The 17,795-nt window shown below is 48.4% G+C and overlaps 1 protein-coding gene across 1 annotated transcript in view; it reads left to right on the top strand.

Moving 5' to 3' along the window:
* The first annotated feature begins 8,891 nt into the window (after nt 1-8,891).
* Nucleotides 8,892-17,795, top strand: part of OSBP (oxysterol binding protein) — a 29,174-nt gene continuing 20,270 nt past the window's right edge. Inside the window, exons 1-3 of the mRNA XM_061381614.1 lie at nt 8,892-10,300; nt 14,784-14,992; nt 17,152-17,402. Coding sequence (XP_061237598.1) covers nt 9,933-10,300; nt 14,784-14,992; nt 17,152-17,402 — 828 coding nt within the window. The 5' untranslated portion in view covers nt 8,892-9,932. The remainder of the gene's footprint in view (nt 10,301-14,783; nt 14,993-17,151; nt 17,403-17,795) is intronic.

Here is a 17,795-nt window from a genome sequence, read left to right as displayed (position 1 = left end):
GAATGACGGAAAAAAAAAAAAGCATGAAAGTTACCCAAGTATGTGTAAAGCTAAATCCACACAAAAACATGCACAGTAATGTTTATAGGAGCTTTACTCACAATAGAAAAACTTGGAAACAACCAAGTTGTTCTTCAGTAGGTGAAAAGATCAACTGTGGCCCATCCAGGCAATGGAATATTAGTCAGTGCTGAAAAGAGATCATCTATCAAGCCATGATGGGCTTCCCTGGTGGCTCAGTTAGTAAAGAATCTGCCTGCAATGCAGGAGACCCAGGTTTGATCCCTGGGTCAGGAAGATTCCCTGGAGAAGGAAATGGCAACCCACTCCAGCATTCTAGCCTGGGAAATCCCATGGACAGAGGAACCTGGCGGGCTACAGTCCATGGGGTCACAAGAGGTCAACACAACTTAGGGACTAAACCACCATCAAGCCTTGAGTAAAACTCTGCAGGATCCATAAGACAGGAAAAGTTCTGTTTTCACTCCAATCCCAGATAAAGGCAATGCCAAAGAATGTTGCAACTACCATACAATTGTGCTCATTTCACGTGCTATTAAGGTTATGTTTAAAATCCTTCATGCTAAGCTTCATCAGTACTTGAATCAAGAGCTTCCAGATATACAAGTTGGGTTTAGAAAAGGCAAAGGAAAATAGAGATCAAATTGCAACATTCATTGGATCATGGAAAAAGCAGGGGAATTCCTGAAAAACATCTGCTTCATTTACTATGCTAAAGCCTTTGACTTTGTGAACTGCAACAAACTGGAAAATTCTTAAAGAGATGGGACTACCAGACCACTTTACTTGTATCCTGAAAAGCCTGTACTCGGGTCAAGAAGAAACAAAACCAGACATGAAACAACTGACCGGCTCAAAACTTGGAAAGGATCATGGAAGGCTGTGTGTTGTCACCCTGCTTATTTAACTTCTATGCAAAGTATATCATGCAAAATGCCCGGCTGGATGAATCCCAAGGTGGAATCAAGACTGCTGGGAGAAATACCAATAACCAAAGATATGCAGATGATACCACTCTAATGGCAGAAAGTGAAGAGGAACTAAAGAGCCTCTTGATGAAGGTGAAAGAGAGTGGAAAAGCTGACTTAAAGCTCAACATTTAAAAAACTAAGGTCATGGCATCTGGTCCCATCACTTTACGGCACATAGAAGGGGGGAAAATGGAAGCAGTGGCAGATTTTTTTTTTTCTTGGCTCCAAAATCACTGTGGACGGTGACTGCAGCCATGAATATGAAGACGCTTGCTCCTTGGAAGGAAAGCTATGACAAACCCAGGCAGCATATTACAAAGCAGAGACATCACTTTGCTGACAGTCTGTCTAGTCAAAGCTATGGTTTTTCCAGTACTCATGTACGGATGTGAGAGGTGGTCCATAAAGAAGGCTGAAGAATTGATGCTTTCTAATTGTGGTGCTGAAGAACACTCTTGAGAGTCTAACTGTGGTGCTGAAGAACACTCTTGGGAGTCTCTTGCACTGCAAGAAGAAGGTTAGGACCAGTTAATCCTAAACCAGTCGAATCAGTCAAACCAGTTGATTTCCAAGGAAATCAACCTTGAATATTCACTGGAAGGACTAATGCTGAAGCAGAAGCTCTAATACTTTGGCCACCTGATGCAAAGAGCTGACTCATTGGAAAAGACCCTGATGCCGGGAAAGACTGAGGGCAAAAGGAAAAGGGGGTGGCAGAGGATGAGATGGTTAGATAGCATCACCAACTCAATGGACATGAATTTGAGCAAACTCTTGGAGATAGTGGAGGACAGAGGAGTCTGGCTTGCTGCAGGCCATAGGGTTGCAGCAAAGAGTCAGACACGACTTAGCAACTAAGAAACAGCAACAAAGCATCAAGCCATGAAAAGACATGGAAGAACCGTAAATGGATGTGACTAAGTGAAAAAGGCCAATCTGAAAAGGCTGCATATTGTGTGACTCCAACTATATGACGTTCTGAGAAAAGGCAAAACTGCGGAGACAGTAGGAAGATCACTGGTCACCAGGGCTCCAGCAGGAAGGAGGGAGGGATGAACACGCACAGAGGATTTTGAGAGCAGGGAAACTGTTCTGTATGAAGAGGCAGGTTTGTTTGACTCGGCCGCGCCCCAGGGCACGTGGGCTCTTAGTTCCCCCGCCCAGGCTACAGCCTGTGCCCCTTGCCTTCAAGGAATCCCAGTGTTACCCACTGGGTCGCCAACAAAGTCCCAAAACTATGGTGTATGAAACTATAATGGTGTATACATGTCGGTACATACTTGTAAGACTCACGGAATGTACAGTATCAAGAGTGAACTCTAGGGATTTCCCAGGTGGTCCAGTGGTTAAGTCTCAGGGCTCTCACTCCCAGGGAGCCAAGATCCTACAAACAGTGCAGTGAGGCAAAAAAAAAAAAAATTTGAAAACGGGGTCACTGTCCTAACCCCGGGGCTTCCTAGGCAGTGCTAGTGGTAAAGAACCCGCCCGCCAAAGTAGGAGACAAGAGACACAGGTTCCATCCCTGGGTGGCGAAGATCTAGAGGAGGGCGCGGCAACTCGCTCCAGTACTCTAGATTGGAGAAGCCGGTGGACAGAGGGGCCTTGTGTGTCACAGTCCATCCGGTCGCAGAGCGTCGCACATGACTGAAGTGACACAGCACGCACGCTGCGCGCCTTTAGTTGCTTCCCTTTGCTCCTGAAATGAAGCCCACGCTCCTCAGGAGGCCCTGCAGGCCTTTCGCACCTGCCTTCTCCACCTCTAACCCCTGTGCCTCAGGTACTGCCTCTCTTTTCTTTCTTCACAGAAGAAAGACTATCCCCATCCTTTCATTTCTCTTTCTAAGTCCTCTCCAGCCCCCAGGTGCTTCAAGAGAGTTTATCCCTGTTTGGGACAGGCTGCACCTGCTGTTCTTTCCCAGCGCCCTGGTGGGCCTCCAGGTTACTTCAGGTATATCGTTACCGTCCATATTTTCTCTGTGCAAGTGTGTGCGTGTGCACGCAGTCACGGCCGACTCTTTGCGACCCCATGGACTGTAGCCCACCAGGCTGCTCTGTCTGGGCAATTTTCCAGGCCAGGAGTACTGGAGCGGCTTGCCATTTCCTCCTCTAGGGGATCTTCTTGACCCAGGATGTAGCCCGCATCTCTTGCATCTCCTGCATTGGCAGGCAGATTCTTGACCACGGCACGACCTGGGAAGCCCATGCAGATACTGCATATACTATATATATTCATTTGTATGCTTCTGGTTTAATACCAGAGCATATCCATACATTCATTACTCTGCCCCCAACACTTGACGAAAGCCTGGGGATTATACGGGAGATGCCCAATTCATATTTGTGAAATGATGAACCTGCTGGGCTTGAGACGGAGCAGGACTCTATTGCCTCCCCTCCAGCATGCCTTTCGCCTGTGGAAAACCTTAGTCAAAGAATATGTTTAATCAGAGAAGTGAAAGATGTGAAAACAAAGGGAAACAGTCAAAGGAGACTAAAGAATAACAATGTCATTGAGCAAAGTCAAGGACTTTAGTTCTTTCTCAAGGGCTACAGATAATATTCAAAGCCATATCCTGTGAGCTGTCTTATCGATACTGAAACACCAGTTGGAAACTGAAACACCAAGTTAACTACACGATGATCAGACTGTACCCAGGACGTGAGCAGCCACAGCTCCGAAAACTGGCCTCAAAAAGTGTAGGAACAAATGGAACGGAACGGATGATTAACCGTACCTAAAACAACAAAGATGATGCTGCTCAGACCACCGATGAGCAATCTGAAGAGGACTGTTCGAGCTGACTGTGCTGTTTCTGCATGTAGCACGCCCGGCCCCCTGCTCTGTCTATAACAGCTCTCACTCCCTGCTTGTAGGGGCGGGGGCTGGAGAATCAGCCTCTGGACAGATGTCCACCGCCCTCCCTGCACCCCTGGTCGCTGGCATCTGAAATAAAGCAAACTTCCCTTTCCACCAACCTGGCCTATTTATTGGCTTTTGTTCGGCAAGCAGCCGAACCGCTCACCCACTCGGTAACAGGCTGTGGGCTGTCATGAGGAAACCAGAGATGAAAGAGATGCAGGTCACACACGGGGAACTCACCCCGAGGAGGGGTGGTATGGTAGGAACACAGTTACAAAGCAAGACAGTGAGCATGACAAGGAATCCCGAGTCCCGAGGAAGCGGTGGTCTTCTGGGCAGAAAGCTCAGAGCAGACTCTGTGGAGGGAGGGAAAGGAGAGCGCAAAGGTGGTGCAGACACAGGGATCAGCTTGGAGCATGGAGTGCATCAAGGCAAGAGAGGTGGAGAGGCTAGAAAGGAAGGGACACCAGCTGGTCGAAGGCGTCTCTTGGCAGGCAAAGAAGTGTGGGTGGTGCTCTGGAAGCGTTGGTGGGCAACAACATTAACTCAACTCAGCCTTTTAAAACCTTTAAGGAAATGTTTTCAGATACACAACAGAAGTAGGAATAGTAGTACAATACACACCTATGTACTTCTCACCAACATTCAACAATTAACTTTGTGTGCGTGTGCCAAGTTCCTGCAGTCGTGTCCAACTCTTTGCGACCCTGTGAACTGTAGCCCGCCAGGCTCCTCTGCACCTGGGATTTCCCAGGCAAGCATACTGCAATGGGTTGCCATGCTCTCCTCTGGGGGATTGAACCCACTTCTCCTGGGGCTCCTGCATTGCAGGTGGATTCTTTTCTGCTGATCCATTGGGGAAGCCCAACCTGTGTCTACTTGCCTTTATAAAGGAAACCAACCCTGAATATTCATTGGAAAGACTGATGCTGAAGCTGAAACTCCCAATACTTTGGCCACCTGATGCAAAGAAGAAAAGATCCTGGTGCTGGGAAAGATTGAAAGCCAAAGGAGAAGGAGGTGGCAGAGGATGAGATGGTTAGATAGCATTACTGACTCACTGGACATGAATCTAGGCAAATTCTGGGAGATAGCGGAGGACTGAGGAGCCTGGTGTGCTGCAGTCCATGGGGTCTCAAAGAGTCGGGCACGACTTAATGACTGAACAATAACAACAGTCTGCTTTTATATATAGGTATATAGATGTGTTATGCTAAGTTGCTTCAGTCATGTCAGATATACAGGTACATATATGTAAATGTGTTTGTGTGTGTGCATATCAAAGTTTATTACTTTGGGAGGGGGGGGCTTTCTTTCCTGTTCTTACCATTTCAGAAGAAATTTACAGATTCTTAACTCTTCTCCAAAATCTGTTTCTTTTCATTCAGTTTTATTGAGATCTAATTAATACAGAGCACTGTGTAAGTTTAAGGTGTACAGCACAATGATTCAACTTACATACATCATGAAATGATGACTACAATAAGTTTAGTTAACATTTGTCATCTCATAGATACATAAGTAAAGAAATAGAACAATTCTTTTTTCCTGTGATGAGCACTCTTAGGAGTTACTCTCTTAACTTATATGTAAGGTAGAGCAGTATTAATTATATGTGTCACGTACATTACAGTTTCTAGGACTCATCTGTCTTCTAACTGAATGCTTGTAACCACTGGCTACCTTCACCCTAGTCCTCCCCCCGCTGCCACTGCCCCCTGCCACAACTGTGATCTGCTTTTCTATGAATTTGTTCTTCAAGTGTAATTGACCTCAACACTGCTAGTTCCTGTGCAACAAGATGGAGATTTGATACTTCTATAGATTTCAAAATGTTCGCCACAAAATGTCTAGTGACCATCTGTCACAATACAAAGATGTTACATAATTACTCTATTCCCCACACTCTGCACTTCATACCAATGACTAATTTATTTTGCAACTGGAAGCCTGAACCTCTTAACCTCGCGGCTCATTTCTTCCTTCCGGCTCCTGTCTCCCTCTGACAGCCACCTGTTTGTTTTTGTATCTGTCACTCTGTTTCTGTTATGTTTGCTCGTTTTTTTAGATTCCACAGGTAAGTGGTAACGTACTTTCTTTCATGTCTTTCTCCATTTACTTCAGTAAGCAGAATACCCTCTGGGTCCATCCGTGTTGCAAAACGCCATCCTTTTTATGGTTGAGTAATAGTCTATGTTTTCTTTATCCATTCATCTCTCAGTGGGCCTCTAGGCTGTTGCCATGTCTTGGCTATCGTAAGCAATGCTGCAGTGAACATGAGGCTGCAGATTTGTTTTTTGAATTAGCGTTTTCGTTTTCTTCAGATAAATATCCAGAAGTGGGACTGCCGGCTCAAACGGGGCTGCTCCACTTTTACTTTTTTGAGGAACTTCCATACTGTTTCCCATGGTGGATGTACCAGTTCACATCCCTACCAACAGTGCACAAGGGTTCCCTTTTCTCCACACCTTTGCCAGCACTCGTTACTTGTTAAATATTTTTTAAATAATAGCCATTCTGACAGTGTGAGGTGATAAAACATGGTGGTTTTTATTTGCCTTTCCCTGATGATTAGGGATCATCAGGGGAAAAGATGATATTGAGCATCTTTTTACATGTCTGGTGGCCATCTGTAAGTCTTTTTGGGAAAATGTCTATTCAGAGCGTCTGCTCATTTTTTAATTGGGTTGTTTGGGTTTTTGAAGTTGAGTTGTAGGAGTCCTCTGTATATTTTACATATTAATCTCTTACCAAATATAGTTTGCAAATATCTTCTCCCATTCAGTAAGCTGTCTTTTCATTTGGTTGCCAGTTTTCTTCGCTGTACAAAAGCTTTTAAGTTTGAGTAGGTCCCATTCGCTTATATTTTGTTTCCCTTGCCTGAGGAGACATACCCTCCAAAATATTGCTAAGACTTATGTTAGAGAGCATACTGCCTAAGCTTCCCTTTAGAAGTTTTATGGTTTCAGGCCCTACATTCAAGTCTTTGATCCGTTTTGAACTTCTTTTGTAACATGGTATGAGAGTTTGTAGTGGTAGTCCAGTTTGATTCTTTAGCAGGTAGTTTAGACATGTTCCCCAAAACCATTTATTGAAGAGGGTGACATTTCTCCAGAGTCTAAAGATGCTTTCATTCATAGCCATCATACAGTATTACACTGAACAAATGTAATAACTGCCTAACATCATCTAATACTAGTCCATTTTCAAATTTGCCCAGTTATCCTCCGATGTCTATAAGAACAGTTTTTTTGTTTTTGTTTTGTTTCAGAATCAAAATAAAGTCAAGCATTTGTTGGGGAAGTCTCTTTTAAAAACATTTTTTTTTAAATTTACAACAATCACCACATGACTCTGTTACCACATCATTTTCCCTTAATCTTTCCATCTTATCTTCTGTAAAACCAGTTGTCTTATAGACTGTCTCACATTCTTGATTTATTCAATTGTCTCCTTGGGGGGTGTTGTTTAACTGATTCCTCCAGCCTCTGTAAACTGAAGGATAGATCTAAAGGCTTGACTGGACTTGGGATCAAGAAAACTTTGGCAAGAAAACTTAATTAAGTGGAGCTGTATACCTCATGCTGCAGCACACAAGTTCAGTTCAATTTAGTTGCTCAGTCATGCCAACTCTTTGCGACCCCATGGACTGCAGCACACCAGGCCTCCCTGTCCATCACCAACTCCCAGAGTTTACTCAAATTCACGTCCATAGAGTAGGTGAAGCCATCCAACCATCTCATTCTCTGTCGTCCCCTTCTCCTTCTGCCTTCAATCTTTCCCAGCATTGGGGTCTTTTCCAATGAGTCAGTTTTTCTCATCAGGTGGCCAAAGTATTGGAGTTTCAGCTTCAACATCAGTCCTTCCAATGAACACTCAGGACTGATCTCCTTTAGGATGGACTGGTTGGATCTCCTTGAAGTCCAAGGGACCCTCAAGAGTCTTCTATGACAACACAGTTCAAAAGCATCAATTCTTCGGTGCACAGCTTTCTTTATAGTCCAACTTTCACATCCATACATGACTACTGGAAAAACCATAGCCTTCACTAGATGGACCTTTGTTGGCAAAGTAATGTCTCTGCTTTTTAATATGCTGTATAGGTTGGTCATAGCTTTTCTTCCAAGGAACAAGCGTCTTTTAAAGCAGCAGATGAGGGATCTCATAAAAAATGTTGGCTGTCCCAGGGTTAATGATAACCCAGTTGGTTAACTGGGTTAAAGTGGGGACAGCCAGATTTTCCTCAGTATAAAAGTATGTGTTTCTCCTTTGTGGTTGGCAAATAAACAGAGGGATATATTTAGCAATACAAATTACATTTTGTAGCTGTTTAGTTTATCAAATATGTTCATATATGCATTTAATCAGAACAATATCCCTATAATGTTTTATTCCTTTTTAACAGAAACGAAAACTGAGGCTGGGAATGCTTAAGTAACTTTCCTAGTCAGAGGGCCAGTAATTAGCAAAGGCATGACTCAAGCATAAAGGGGTTCACTTTAGTTGAGTTAAAACAATCCTCTAAGCTACATCTACTGCAGATTTGCAAAGTGCATTTTATCTCCAGAATTCAATAAATGTCTCTTCTCTTAAAAACGTTTTCTAAAAAAGGATATTTTTATTTTCCTGATACCATGAAGCACATTGCCAAGAAAAGGCGATTTGTTTTCCAGCCAGCAGCTATTTCTATTGTCCAGGAAAACTAGCAAAATGTAACAGACGCCAGGTTCCCGCAAAGCTCCATTTGCTAACAAGAGTTCTAAATGTTAAATGAGTTACTGAAGTTGTGACTTTCACAGATGTGTGAACAAAATAAGTGTATCTAAAATATTCTGTGCAAAGTTAAGCGTACACACGTGCGCTTATGATGCTAAAACCAACAAGGGCCTTTAGGACTGTTAGAGACGTGTCCAAGTACAAATAAAGTCAGGTCCTGGCAAGTCCACTTACGCCTCACAGCTGGGTCAGCAACTAGTGGGACAAAATCAGGAGAAGCATATGACAGTCTAGAATCAAGAGATAAGGTGTGTGGTACTATGATGAGCAAACCAGGAAAGGGAGTTAGGATGGTGGATTCTGGAGGACACTGGGGAAGCCATTTCTGGGGTCCCCAGGAACTCGGGCCTCCAGCTCGCAGGGAAAAACTCAGGCAAAGGCCGACTACGCAGAAACACTCTTTCTAACAAACTGACGATCTTACTCAGAAACAGCGACTCCAACACTGACACACAGCATCAAAACACGCGTTAGAGAAATCCACGGGCTTTGGCCACTCATAAACTTCCCCGAAGGCGGAAGCAGGTGGGCACGCCCCCAATTGCTCTTCCCGGGTTTTATTGGCTGCCCTGGCCTGCCCCGCCCAATCTCTCAATCGGCCTCTTTCATTGGTCAGAAGTGTCACGCTCCAGCGTTCACAGACAATTCCAGGAACCAATCGCCTCCAATCACCGCCCCGGCTCTTCGCCGCCTTGGGTGTGACATCCACTCCAACCAATAATAAATGAGAGTGAAAATGTGACGCGTAGACTCCGCCCCTTTTCCCTCAACGCGTTCAGTGAATGGTAGTAAAGGTTGAGTAGCTGATATCAACCACCAATCCGTAAGGGCGGAAGAGGGCCGCGGAGACGACTCATGGGAGGAGGTGACGTGGCGGTGACGAGTGCACTATGTGAATGAGTGGCAGAAACACTGGCCAATCGACAGCTACACGGGCTGGGCGGTCTGCATTCTCGAGTCCTCCCCGAGCGCCGGAGACTTCGGGAAAGCGCCAATGAGCTTGACCTGAGTCTGATTGGCCTTCACCTGCACCAATCGGCGGCGGGCCTGGCGGAAGCGTCCCTCCTCGGACGCTCACTGGGCGCTGTGGCATGACAGGTCCCAGAGAAATGCCAATGGCCTAGGGGCCCTGCGCAAGTGACACTCGGAGGCACCAATCGACTTTCTTCCTCCCCGTGGCCGGCCTGGCGGGGCGGGGACGCTGCGCGGCGGCGGCTGAGGCGCTCGCCGAGTGGGGCCCTCCAGGCGGCGACGGCGGCTCTCGTAGGCGGTTCCGGTCGTGTATCAGCGGGCGGCGGCGGTTCATGGCGGCGACGGAGCTCAGAGGAGCGCTGGGCCCGGGCCCGGCCACCATGGCGGCCCCGGGCGGCGGCGGCGCCGGTCCCCCCGGGGTGGGAGGTGGAGGCGCCGGCGGCCGCGGAGACTCCGGGCCGGGCTCCGGGCTCGTGCCGGGCGCGGCGGCCTCGGTGGCGGCGAGCGGCCCGGGCCCTGGGGCCGGAGCCGTGGCGGCGGCGGGCCCGGCTCCCGCGCCGCCGGCGGGGGGCTCTGGCGGCTCGGGCGCCGGGGGCTCGGGCTCGGCTCGCGAGGGCTGGCTCTTCAAATGGACCAATTACATCAAAGGCTACCAGCGGCGGTGGTTCGTGCTGAGCAACGGGCTCCTCAGCTACTACAGGTAACTGCTTCCGGGGCGCGTCCCCCCGCCGGCCGCCACACAAGCCCACCCTCGCGAGAGTGGGCGCGCCGGGACGTACGGCGCCGCCCGCGTGCCCCGCCCTCGGTGCCCCCCGGCCCCCGGCCCCGCCAGTTGTCCCGGGAGCATCGCTTCTCCTCTTGAGTTGTGTCCCCAGCCGCGCCTCGGTGCAGTGAGGAGTCCGCAGGGAGGGCGCCGGTGTCGGTGCTTAGGGGGCAGAACCCGGACACCGCTCCCGGGGAACTTGCTGTCAAGAGTCCCGAGGCTTGGTTTTCTGTGCCCCGGCTCCAGAAGTCAGGGTTATCAGCGGCCCTTGACGTTCCCGCCGTTGCTCCCTCCACGTTCAGGCACAAGGACGCCACGCACAGGGTGGCCTCGGGGTCTGTCCCCAGGCCTTATCTCCTCCAGATTCGCCTCAGCTCTCGCCTTTGCACAGCCCACCACGGAGACGCGCCCTCCAGGGTTTCTGGTCGTTGCGTCCGCCCCCGCGCCCTCCCGAGGGGAGATCATTAAGTGTTCCAGCCGGGATTGCTGGGGGCCAGCCGGTTAGTTCGGTCCAAGTTTCCTCAAAAGAAGAGTCCACGTCTTTTCTTTGACTCCTGTTAGCAGCGCTTGTGTCGGGACGTTTAATACACGCTTGTGGTGACTCACAGTCTTGCCATAACATAGCATGCTTTTGGCTACGAGCATTACTATAGATAGATAGGTTGGGATACTGGATCTGGGGACAAGACAAACATTTCCTGAGTGCTAGACAGTTTGGACAGGTGTGTTATGTCCAGTATTTGACTCCCAACGGCAACCTGGAAGTTAGGAGATCTCCCACCTTACCAGTGAGGAAACGGAGACAGCGTGGGCAGCTTTCCCAAGGTCTTGAGTCAGGATTTGAAACTAGTTCTTTTCATACCAGCACAGCCTAAAACCCAGGTTAGTGTTACGTGAACCAGTCAGATAAAGAGAGAACTACTTGTCTACAGCAAGTTTATAGATAAGACACTCTGTGTGTGTTATACAAAATGTATAGAAGTCTTCTCTAAGGAAGATTTTGTTTAATATAGTGGAAAATCTAAGTGAAATCTTTTTATAAAGACCATTCTATTTGAGACCCGAAAGATTGTTGTTAAGACTGTATTTCTTGCCCTCTGCCAGGAGTCGCTTTGCCACTGGGACAGTTTGGGTGAAGGAATCTCTTTTCCCTCAACTTCATTGTCTTGACTCTTAAAGAATCTTGAAAGGAATTGAAGACTGGAGTTGGAGGTTGTGGAAGTAGGAGCACATTCTTACCTGGTCTCTAACACGGTAGAAAACGCCTTAGTGCAGCCTCACTGCTTAAGTGACATTAATCGTGAACGTTTATGTGTATCATTTGAATTATTCAGAATTGATTTTCGTTTTTAATTTTCCATTTTAATTATTCGTCCGGGACTATCAGTTTAAGGTTAAATCACAAATCTAAAGTTTTCGTTTGTTCCAGAGTTTTTCCCCTGCTCAAGTTCATATTTTCCTGTTACATTGACCATCATTGTAATGTTAACTGATTCATATCCTAGCCTGGCTTATAAGTCAGTATTAACACTGATTCCCCATTTTTTAATAGTTGTGTATCAGCTGAGAGCCTTAATGTGTGGTCATTTTTCCTCATGCAAGTTTTTAATCAGATCCACTTTCCAGCCCAGTTTTGTCTTTAATCAGTACCTGTCTTGGTCAATATTGATCTTGGTTGGACAGTAATAACGTCTATGTTGTTATCTCTTAAGTACTTGTAACCACTTTTAATTTCTCTCCTACAAGAGCTAGTGGTGCCTGTCTGACTACAGCTAGAACGCCTTCCCAAGCATACCAAACCATGTATTGGGAAATATGCCACGGGCCTGTCCTTGCCAGCCAAGACCGTTCCACCCACAAACCAACCAAGGAACAGCATTCGGAATTATCAAGTCTACACGCTACCCTCAAAATCACATTGAAGTCCTTTCTATCAACCAGTTGGTATTCTTCCAAACTGGTTCTTTGGATCCCCATGTTCTTAGGGTTCATTTAGCCAAGTCATCTTGGCTCCTGCTTTTTATGCCTCCAAAACCATCTCCTGTATATGCCTTTTACAAAATACGGTTTTGTTTTTAACCAAGTGCTTCCTAAACCCATCCTCTGATGAACTGTCCTAATAGGTTTTGGCAAGCCTTCTTTTTACCTATCCTGTTCTTCGTTATATACAAAGTTACACAGCTGTCCTGTTACTTAAAACCATATGTAGAATCCCAGCTCTCCCAGACACATAGTGACAAGCCCGTAGTATTAGTTTTCTTGGCTAGCTTCTAGAGATGGAGCTACTATTTTGGCTGGCCTTTTCCGGGAAGAACACCACCTAATACTGTGGTGCCTGAAGAACTCCTCTTGCACCCTGAAAAGCATGTCTTTTGAAATACTTATGCACTAATCGTTTATAAGCAGAGGGGTATCTGCTCGAGCCCAAGAGCTCTAGAGTCAAGCCTGCCCGAACTTCCAGAGTCCTTTGGTATTTTTACAAGTACTGTAGACTGTATGATTCAGGAAACTTTTTTAGTTGATGGACATGACCTGAGCAGAGGAGATTCCTAGGAAGCGGCCTGTGGAAAAGCTCAGCGCATTGTGAGGGGTGTGGCAGGAGGTCCGAGTTGCACCTTTGGAGTGGAAAGTGAGGGTGAGCATGAGTAACTGCAGCGCGGGGTGGGGGACGGGACGAGGAGTCGGAAGAGCAGGGGTCACGTTACAGCATGGCAGGTGCGGGAGGTGGAAAATGGCCTGGTTTATTGAGACGCCGGCCCTCCCCACCGGCGATCCCAGGCTTCTAGTCTGTGCATCTGAGGAGGAAAAACCAGTTTCATGTGACAAACCGAACAATAGCCAAGCTGTCTTCCTAAGCACAGCAAACAGGCTTTCTCAAACCTACCCCAGTCTTGGTTTCTAGAGATGGAGCGAGTGTCATCGTTTCCGGCATGCAGGAATTTGGGATGTGCCAGGTGTGTTTGGCCGCTTGGCACTCGTGAAAGAGAGACGGCCCTGTTTTGCACGCTGGCAGTTGGCAAAGGACTTTGACCTCTTTCTGTTCCAAGTTGGTCAGGGAAAACTGCAGTCTCAACATACAGGTCCCCTGGGCAGGTCGGCGGGTGGCCGGGAAATGAGTGCAGGTCGCCCTGTACACTCGGCTGCGCTGGCAGCTCTGTTTCATGCCAAGTCTCTTGTAGCTTGTTGTCACCAAGCAGGGCTGTAAGGTTCAAGAGTTAGCCTATTAATAGAGCTGTCAGTCAGTAGCAATGAAGAAAATTTTTACACCCAGTCCTCTGAGAAGAGATTTGCTGAATTTCTCCTAGCTATTAATAGGGTGGCTTAGGAGTTCCCACCAATAGAGATCAGTGGACCTTAGGAAAGAATATATTCCTGAAAGATTATACCACCCCGTGCTCTTTTAATGAATATTCTTTCTTCACTGCCACGGAGAGCTAGTGACTCCTCTTTCATATCATTTAAGCTGTAGTCAGTATTTAACGGCTTCCCTGGTGGCTCAGTGGTAAAGAATCTGCCTGCCAGTGTGGGAGATGCGGTTCGATCCCTGGGTTGGGATGATCCTCTGGAGAAGGGAATGGTAACCCACTCCAGTATTCTCACCTAGGGGATCATCCTGTGGACAGAAGAGCCTGGCGGCCTACAGCCCATGTGGTCGCAGAGAGTCAGATACCACTTAGCAGCTAAGCACACATGGAATATTTAATACTCTAAACATCTAAGTGTGCCTTACATGTCTGCAAGATGGTTTTAAGAGTGATATGACAGTTCTTACTGGGGCTGAGTTATAGTGGACTGGGGGAGTGGATTGTTCAATATTTGTAAAATGGAGTTATTCTTTTAACTTCTTTTTTTTTTGGCCACATCACGTGGCATGTGGGATGTAACCCGTGCCCCCTGCCCTGGGAACACAGCATCTTAACCGTTGGCCCGCCAGAGAACTCCTTCTTTCTCTTAGAGAATGAGATTATTATACAGAATTTGGTTGCATGAATTTATAAAGCACCCTTTGATAATTGTATCTTGGTAAATGAAAGGTAGCTCCTGACTGCAAAGGGGCCTGAGAGGACTCTTGGGGGTGATGGAAGTGTTCTCCATCTTGACTGTGGAGGTGGTTGCACAATTGCTTACATTTGTCCAAACTCACTAAATTGTACACTTAAAATTGCTGGGTTAATGCTGTCTGTAGTTCGCCTTCAGTGAAGCCTGTTTTCCCAAAGCTCAGGGTGAGGGGGAGAGCGGAGCAGTAAACTCCAACTCAGAACTCGCTCAGGCTCAGAAGGGGAGTCCCTGCTGATTGGCTTTCTAATTGGAGGGAGCCGTGCGAGGGGCGTATTGGAACTTGCTGCCTGCTGAGACTGCGGCATGTCTGAAAGGCTGGGACGCGGTTGCGTCCGCTCAGCTGTCTGGCTCGCTCTTGCAGGTCCAAGGCAGAGATGCGGCACACCTGCCGCGGCACCATCAACCTCGCCACGGCCAACATCACGGTGGAGGACTCCTGCAACTTCATCATCTCCAACGGGGGCGCGCAGACCTACCACCTGAAGGCGAGCTCGGAGGTGGAGCGGCAGCGCTGGGTCACGGCCCTGGAGCTGGCCAAGGCCAAGGCGGTGAAGATGCTGGCTGAGTCAGGTGGGGCGAGCCCCTGGGGACGCTCCGCTCCCCCGCACTCGCAGCTCTCCTTTGCCCCCACTGTCGTCTAATTACCAGCTGTCCGCTGGCTGCCCGGCAGGCAGAACCTCTCCTGGAGGGCTGGTTTTCAGCCGGGCAGTTCAGCCCCTCAGGGGACGTCTGGTGATGTCTGGAGACGGCTTGTTACCACTGAGGGGGGCAGTGTTCCTGACACGTGGGAGCAGAGGCCAGGGCTGCTGCTGAAGCTCCCACCAGTGTTCAGGAGAGCCCCCCGGCCACCCCTCCAGAGGCAGCTGGCCCCAAATGTCAGAGCGGTTGAGATTGGGAAACTCTTGTCTTAGAAGCATGGCAGTTAGCTTTTGCCTTTTAATGCTCACTGACTGCCTTAAAATCTTGAGAAAGGATGATTTATTGATAAATCAGTTTTATTTATTGATTTTATTGATAAGCCAGATCAATTCATCAAAACCAATGAACTCACAGGTTGGCTCTGTCCTTACTGTTTCCTTTTCTCCTGACATCTTCTTACTTAACTGGTTGTTTACTTGAATTGAAACCAGCAATCTCCGTAGACTGCCAAAGCATGATGTGTGAACCCCCTGGCAGTGGGCAGAGACCCCTGATGGAGGGGTTGCTCTCACGGGTTGGGGCAGAGTAGCTCCAGCCGTCCCTCATCCCTGCCTGACACCTGGGTCGGGCGGCCGGAGCTGTTTCATGCCTGAGACACATGGGAAAAAATTACTTGTGATATTTTCTGTGAAAAATCTTTATTTTGGTACCATAGTGTCACTAAAAAGCACAGTCTGCTTATGTTTTGATTTTCCTTAAAGGAAAGTGGTAGTTTAATCATACTGAGCTTGTTTGCTTAGAGCTGACCGTGCTGCTCACCTGCTGACTTCTGTTCATCTCTTGTTCTTATCTCTTGTGGTTCCCCATGCTGTTTAATGTCTCTTAAGCAATGAAAGCCAAGTTTCCTGCTTTATAAATCTCTGCGTCACAGGTTATATTCTGACTCTGGCCCTGCCCCTCTGTCTAGCAGATATAGACAGGGCAGGTCTTTCCTCGTTTGTTTTGTTTTGATTTTAGTGCCGATTTTAGCTCCCCCAGAGGAAGTGACGTGGCTAGAAAAGAACTGTGCAGTTACACAGCGTTAAGGACAAACCTGCCAGTGAGAGGCAGGCACAGCCTCTCCGTGACTTGTTATTCAGGAGGCGTTTAACAGAAGGCCTTGCACGGCTTTCCATGCAGCGGTGGCTTCAGTGTCGGATGAATTCATCGTGAGGTTCCTGAGTCCTCCTGTAGGAAAGAGGAATTCATGTGCCCTTTGAGGATGTGAGTGTGGTTCACAGACGGCTGGGCTGCGACTCAGCCCAGGACATACAGGGGCCTGCCAGTCACCCAACAGATAATTGTGGGTTGGCATTCACAGTCAGATTGACTGTTTTGGGACCCTCACGCTATGGTTAAAGGCTCAATAATTCATTCCCAACCGTCAGAGCCATTTAGCTTCTCCACCCTGACCTCTCGTCACTAGTTCACAGACCTCAGTGTGCATCAGGATCACTCAGGCAGCTTTGCGAAGTACAGATTCCTGGACCTTGCCTCACACCAGCCGGATCAAAGCCTTTCTAGGTGTGGGGCCAGAGACTCCGCACCTTTAGGAAGAACCTCGGGTGGGCCCTGAGAGGGTTGGATGAGGGCGGTCCAAAGGTGCGGGCCTCCAGTTAGAAGGCAAGTAAGTACTAGGGATGGCGTGGACAGCACGTGACTGTGATGAGCTCTGCTGTGCCGTGTGTTTGAAAGTTGCCAAGAGAGCAGATCCTGAAAGTGTCATCGCAGGGAAAAGCCTTCCTTTTGTGTTTGTATGAGGTGACGGAGGTTAGTTACTTTAATCATTTCCCGATAGATGTATGTGCTGTGCACCTCAAACTTAAAACAGCATCGTACGTCAGTTACACCTTGATAAAACTAGAAAAGCGGGAGCAGGAGAAACGCCGATTGTTACCTGCCTCCGTGTCCGCCCTAGCGGGGCCGAGGACCGGTGCTGGAGAGCCCCCTGGCGGCGGTGAGCCCGGCTGGTCACGCCGCGGGTGGACCGGGAGAGTTCCGGCTCTCGGCCCTGGGCCTGGAGTCCCATCGCTCCCCTTCTCGCCCCACAGATGAGTCAGGAGACGAAGAGTCCGTTTCCCAGACCGACAAGACGGAGCTGCAGAACACGCTGCGGACCCTGTCCAGCAAGGTGGAGGACCTGAGTACCTGCAACGACCTGATCGCCAAGCATGGCACGGCACTGCAGCGCTCGCTCAGCGAGCTGGAGGCCCTGCGGCTGCCGGCCGAGAGCAGCGAGAAGATCAAGCAGGTTAACGAGCGTGCCACACTCTTCAGGATCACGTCCAACGCCATGATCAACGTGAGTGCCCTGCGGGAAAGGCCACGCCCCCTCCCCACATGCTGGAAGGCTGTAATTGGCCAAGTGTAGACCACAGGTCCTGCGTCCTTGTTCAGGGGCTTTGAGTTTCAGTGTCTGTTGCGTGAAACTGAATAGGGTGGATGGATAGAATGACCCTCCGCGCTGCCCTGCTCGAGCCATCAGGAGGGCGCTGCCCAGCCAGGCTTCTACCCCAGCAGGGCCTCTGATGGAAACGCCGAGTCCTTCACCTCTCGGGGTTGCGACTCTTTCTTTGTCTCTCTTTTCCTTTCACGCTTTCTTTGTTTTTCTTTCTTCCTCCCTTCCTCCTTATCTGTTTTTCTTAACTCTATCTGTTGGAACTGAAAGATCTTCATGGGTCCTTTCCACCTTTCT

Source organism: Bos javanicus, chromosome 15 (assembly GCF_032452875.1).
Source record: "Bos javanicus breed banteng chromosome 15, ARS-OSU_banteng_1.0, whole genome shotgun sequence".
NCBI classification, from domain to species: domain Eukaryota; kingdom Metazoa; phylum Chordata; class Mammalia; order Artiodactyla; family Bovidae; genus Bos; species Bos javanicus.
Note: the sequence above shows the minus strand (reverse complement) of the source record. Positions and strands in the feature narration are given on the sequence as shown.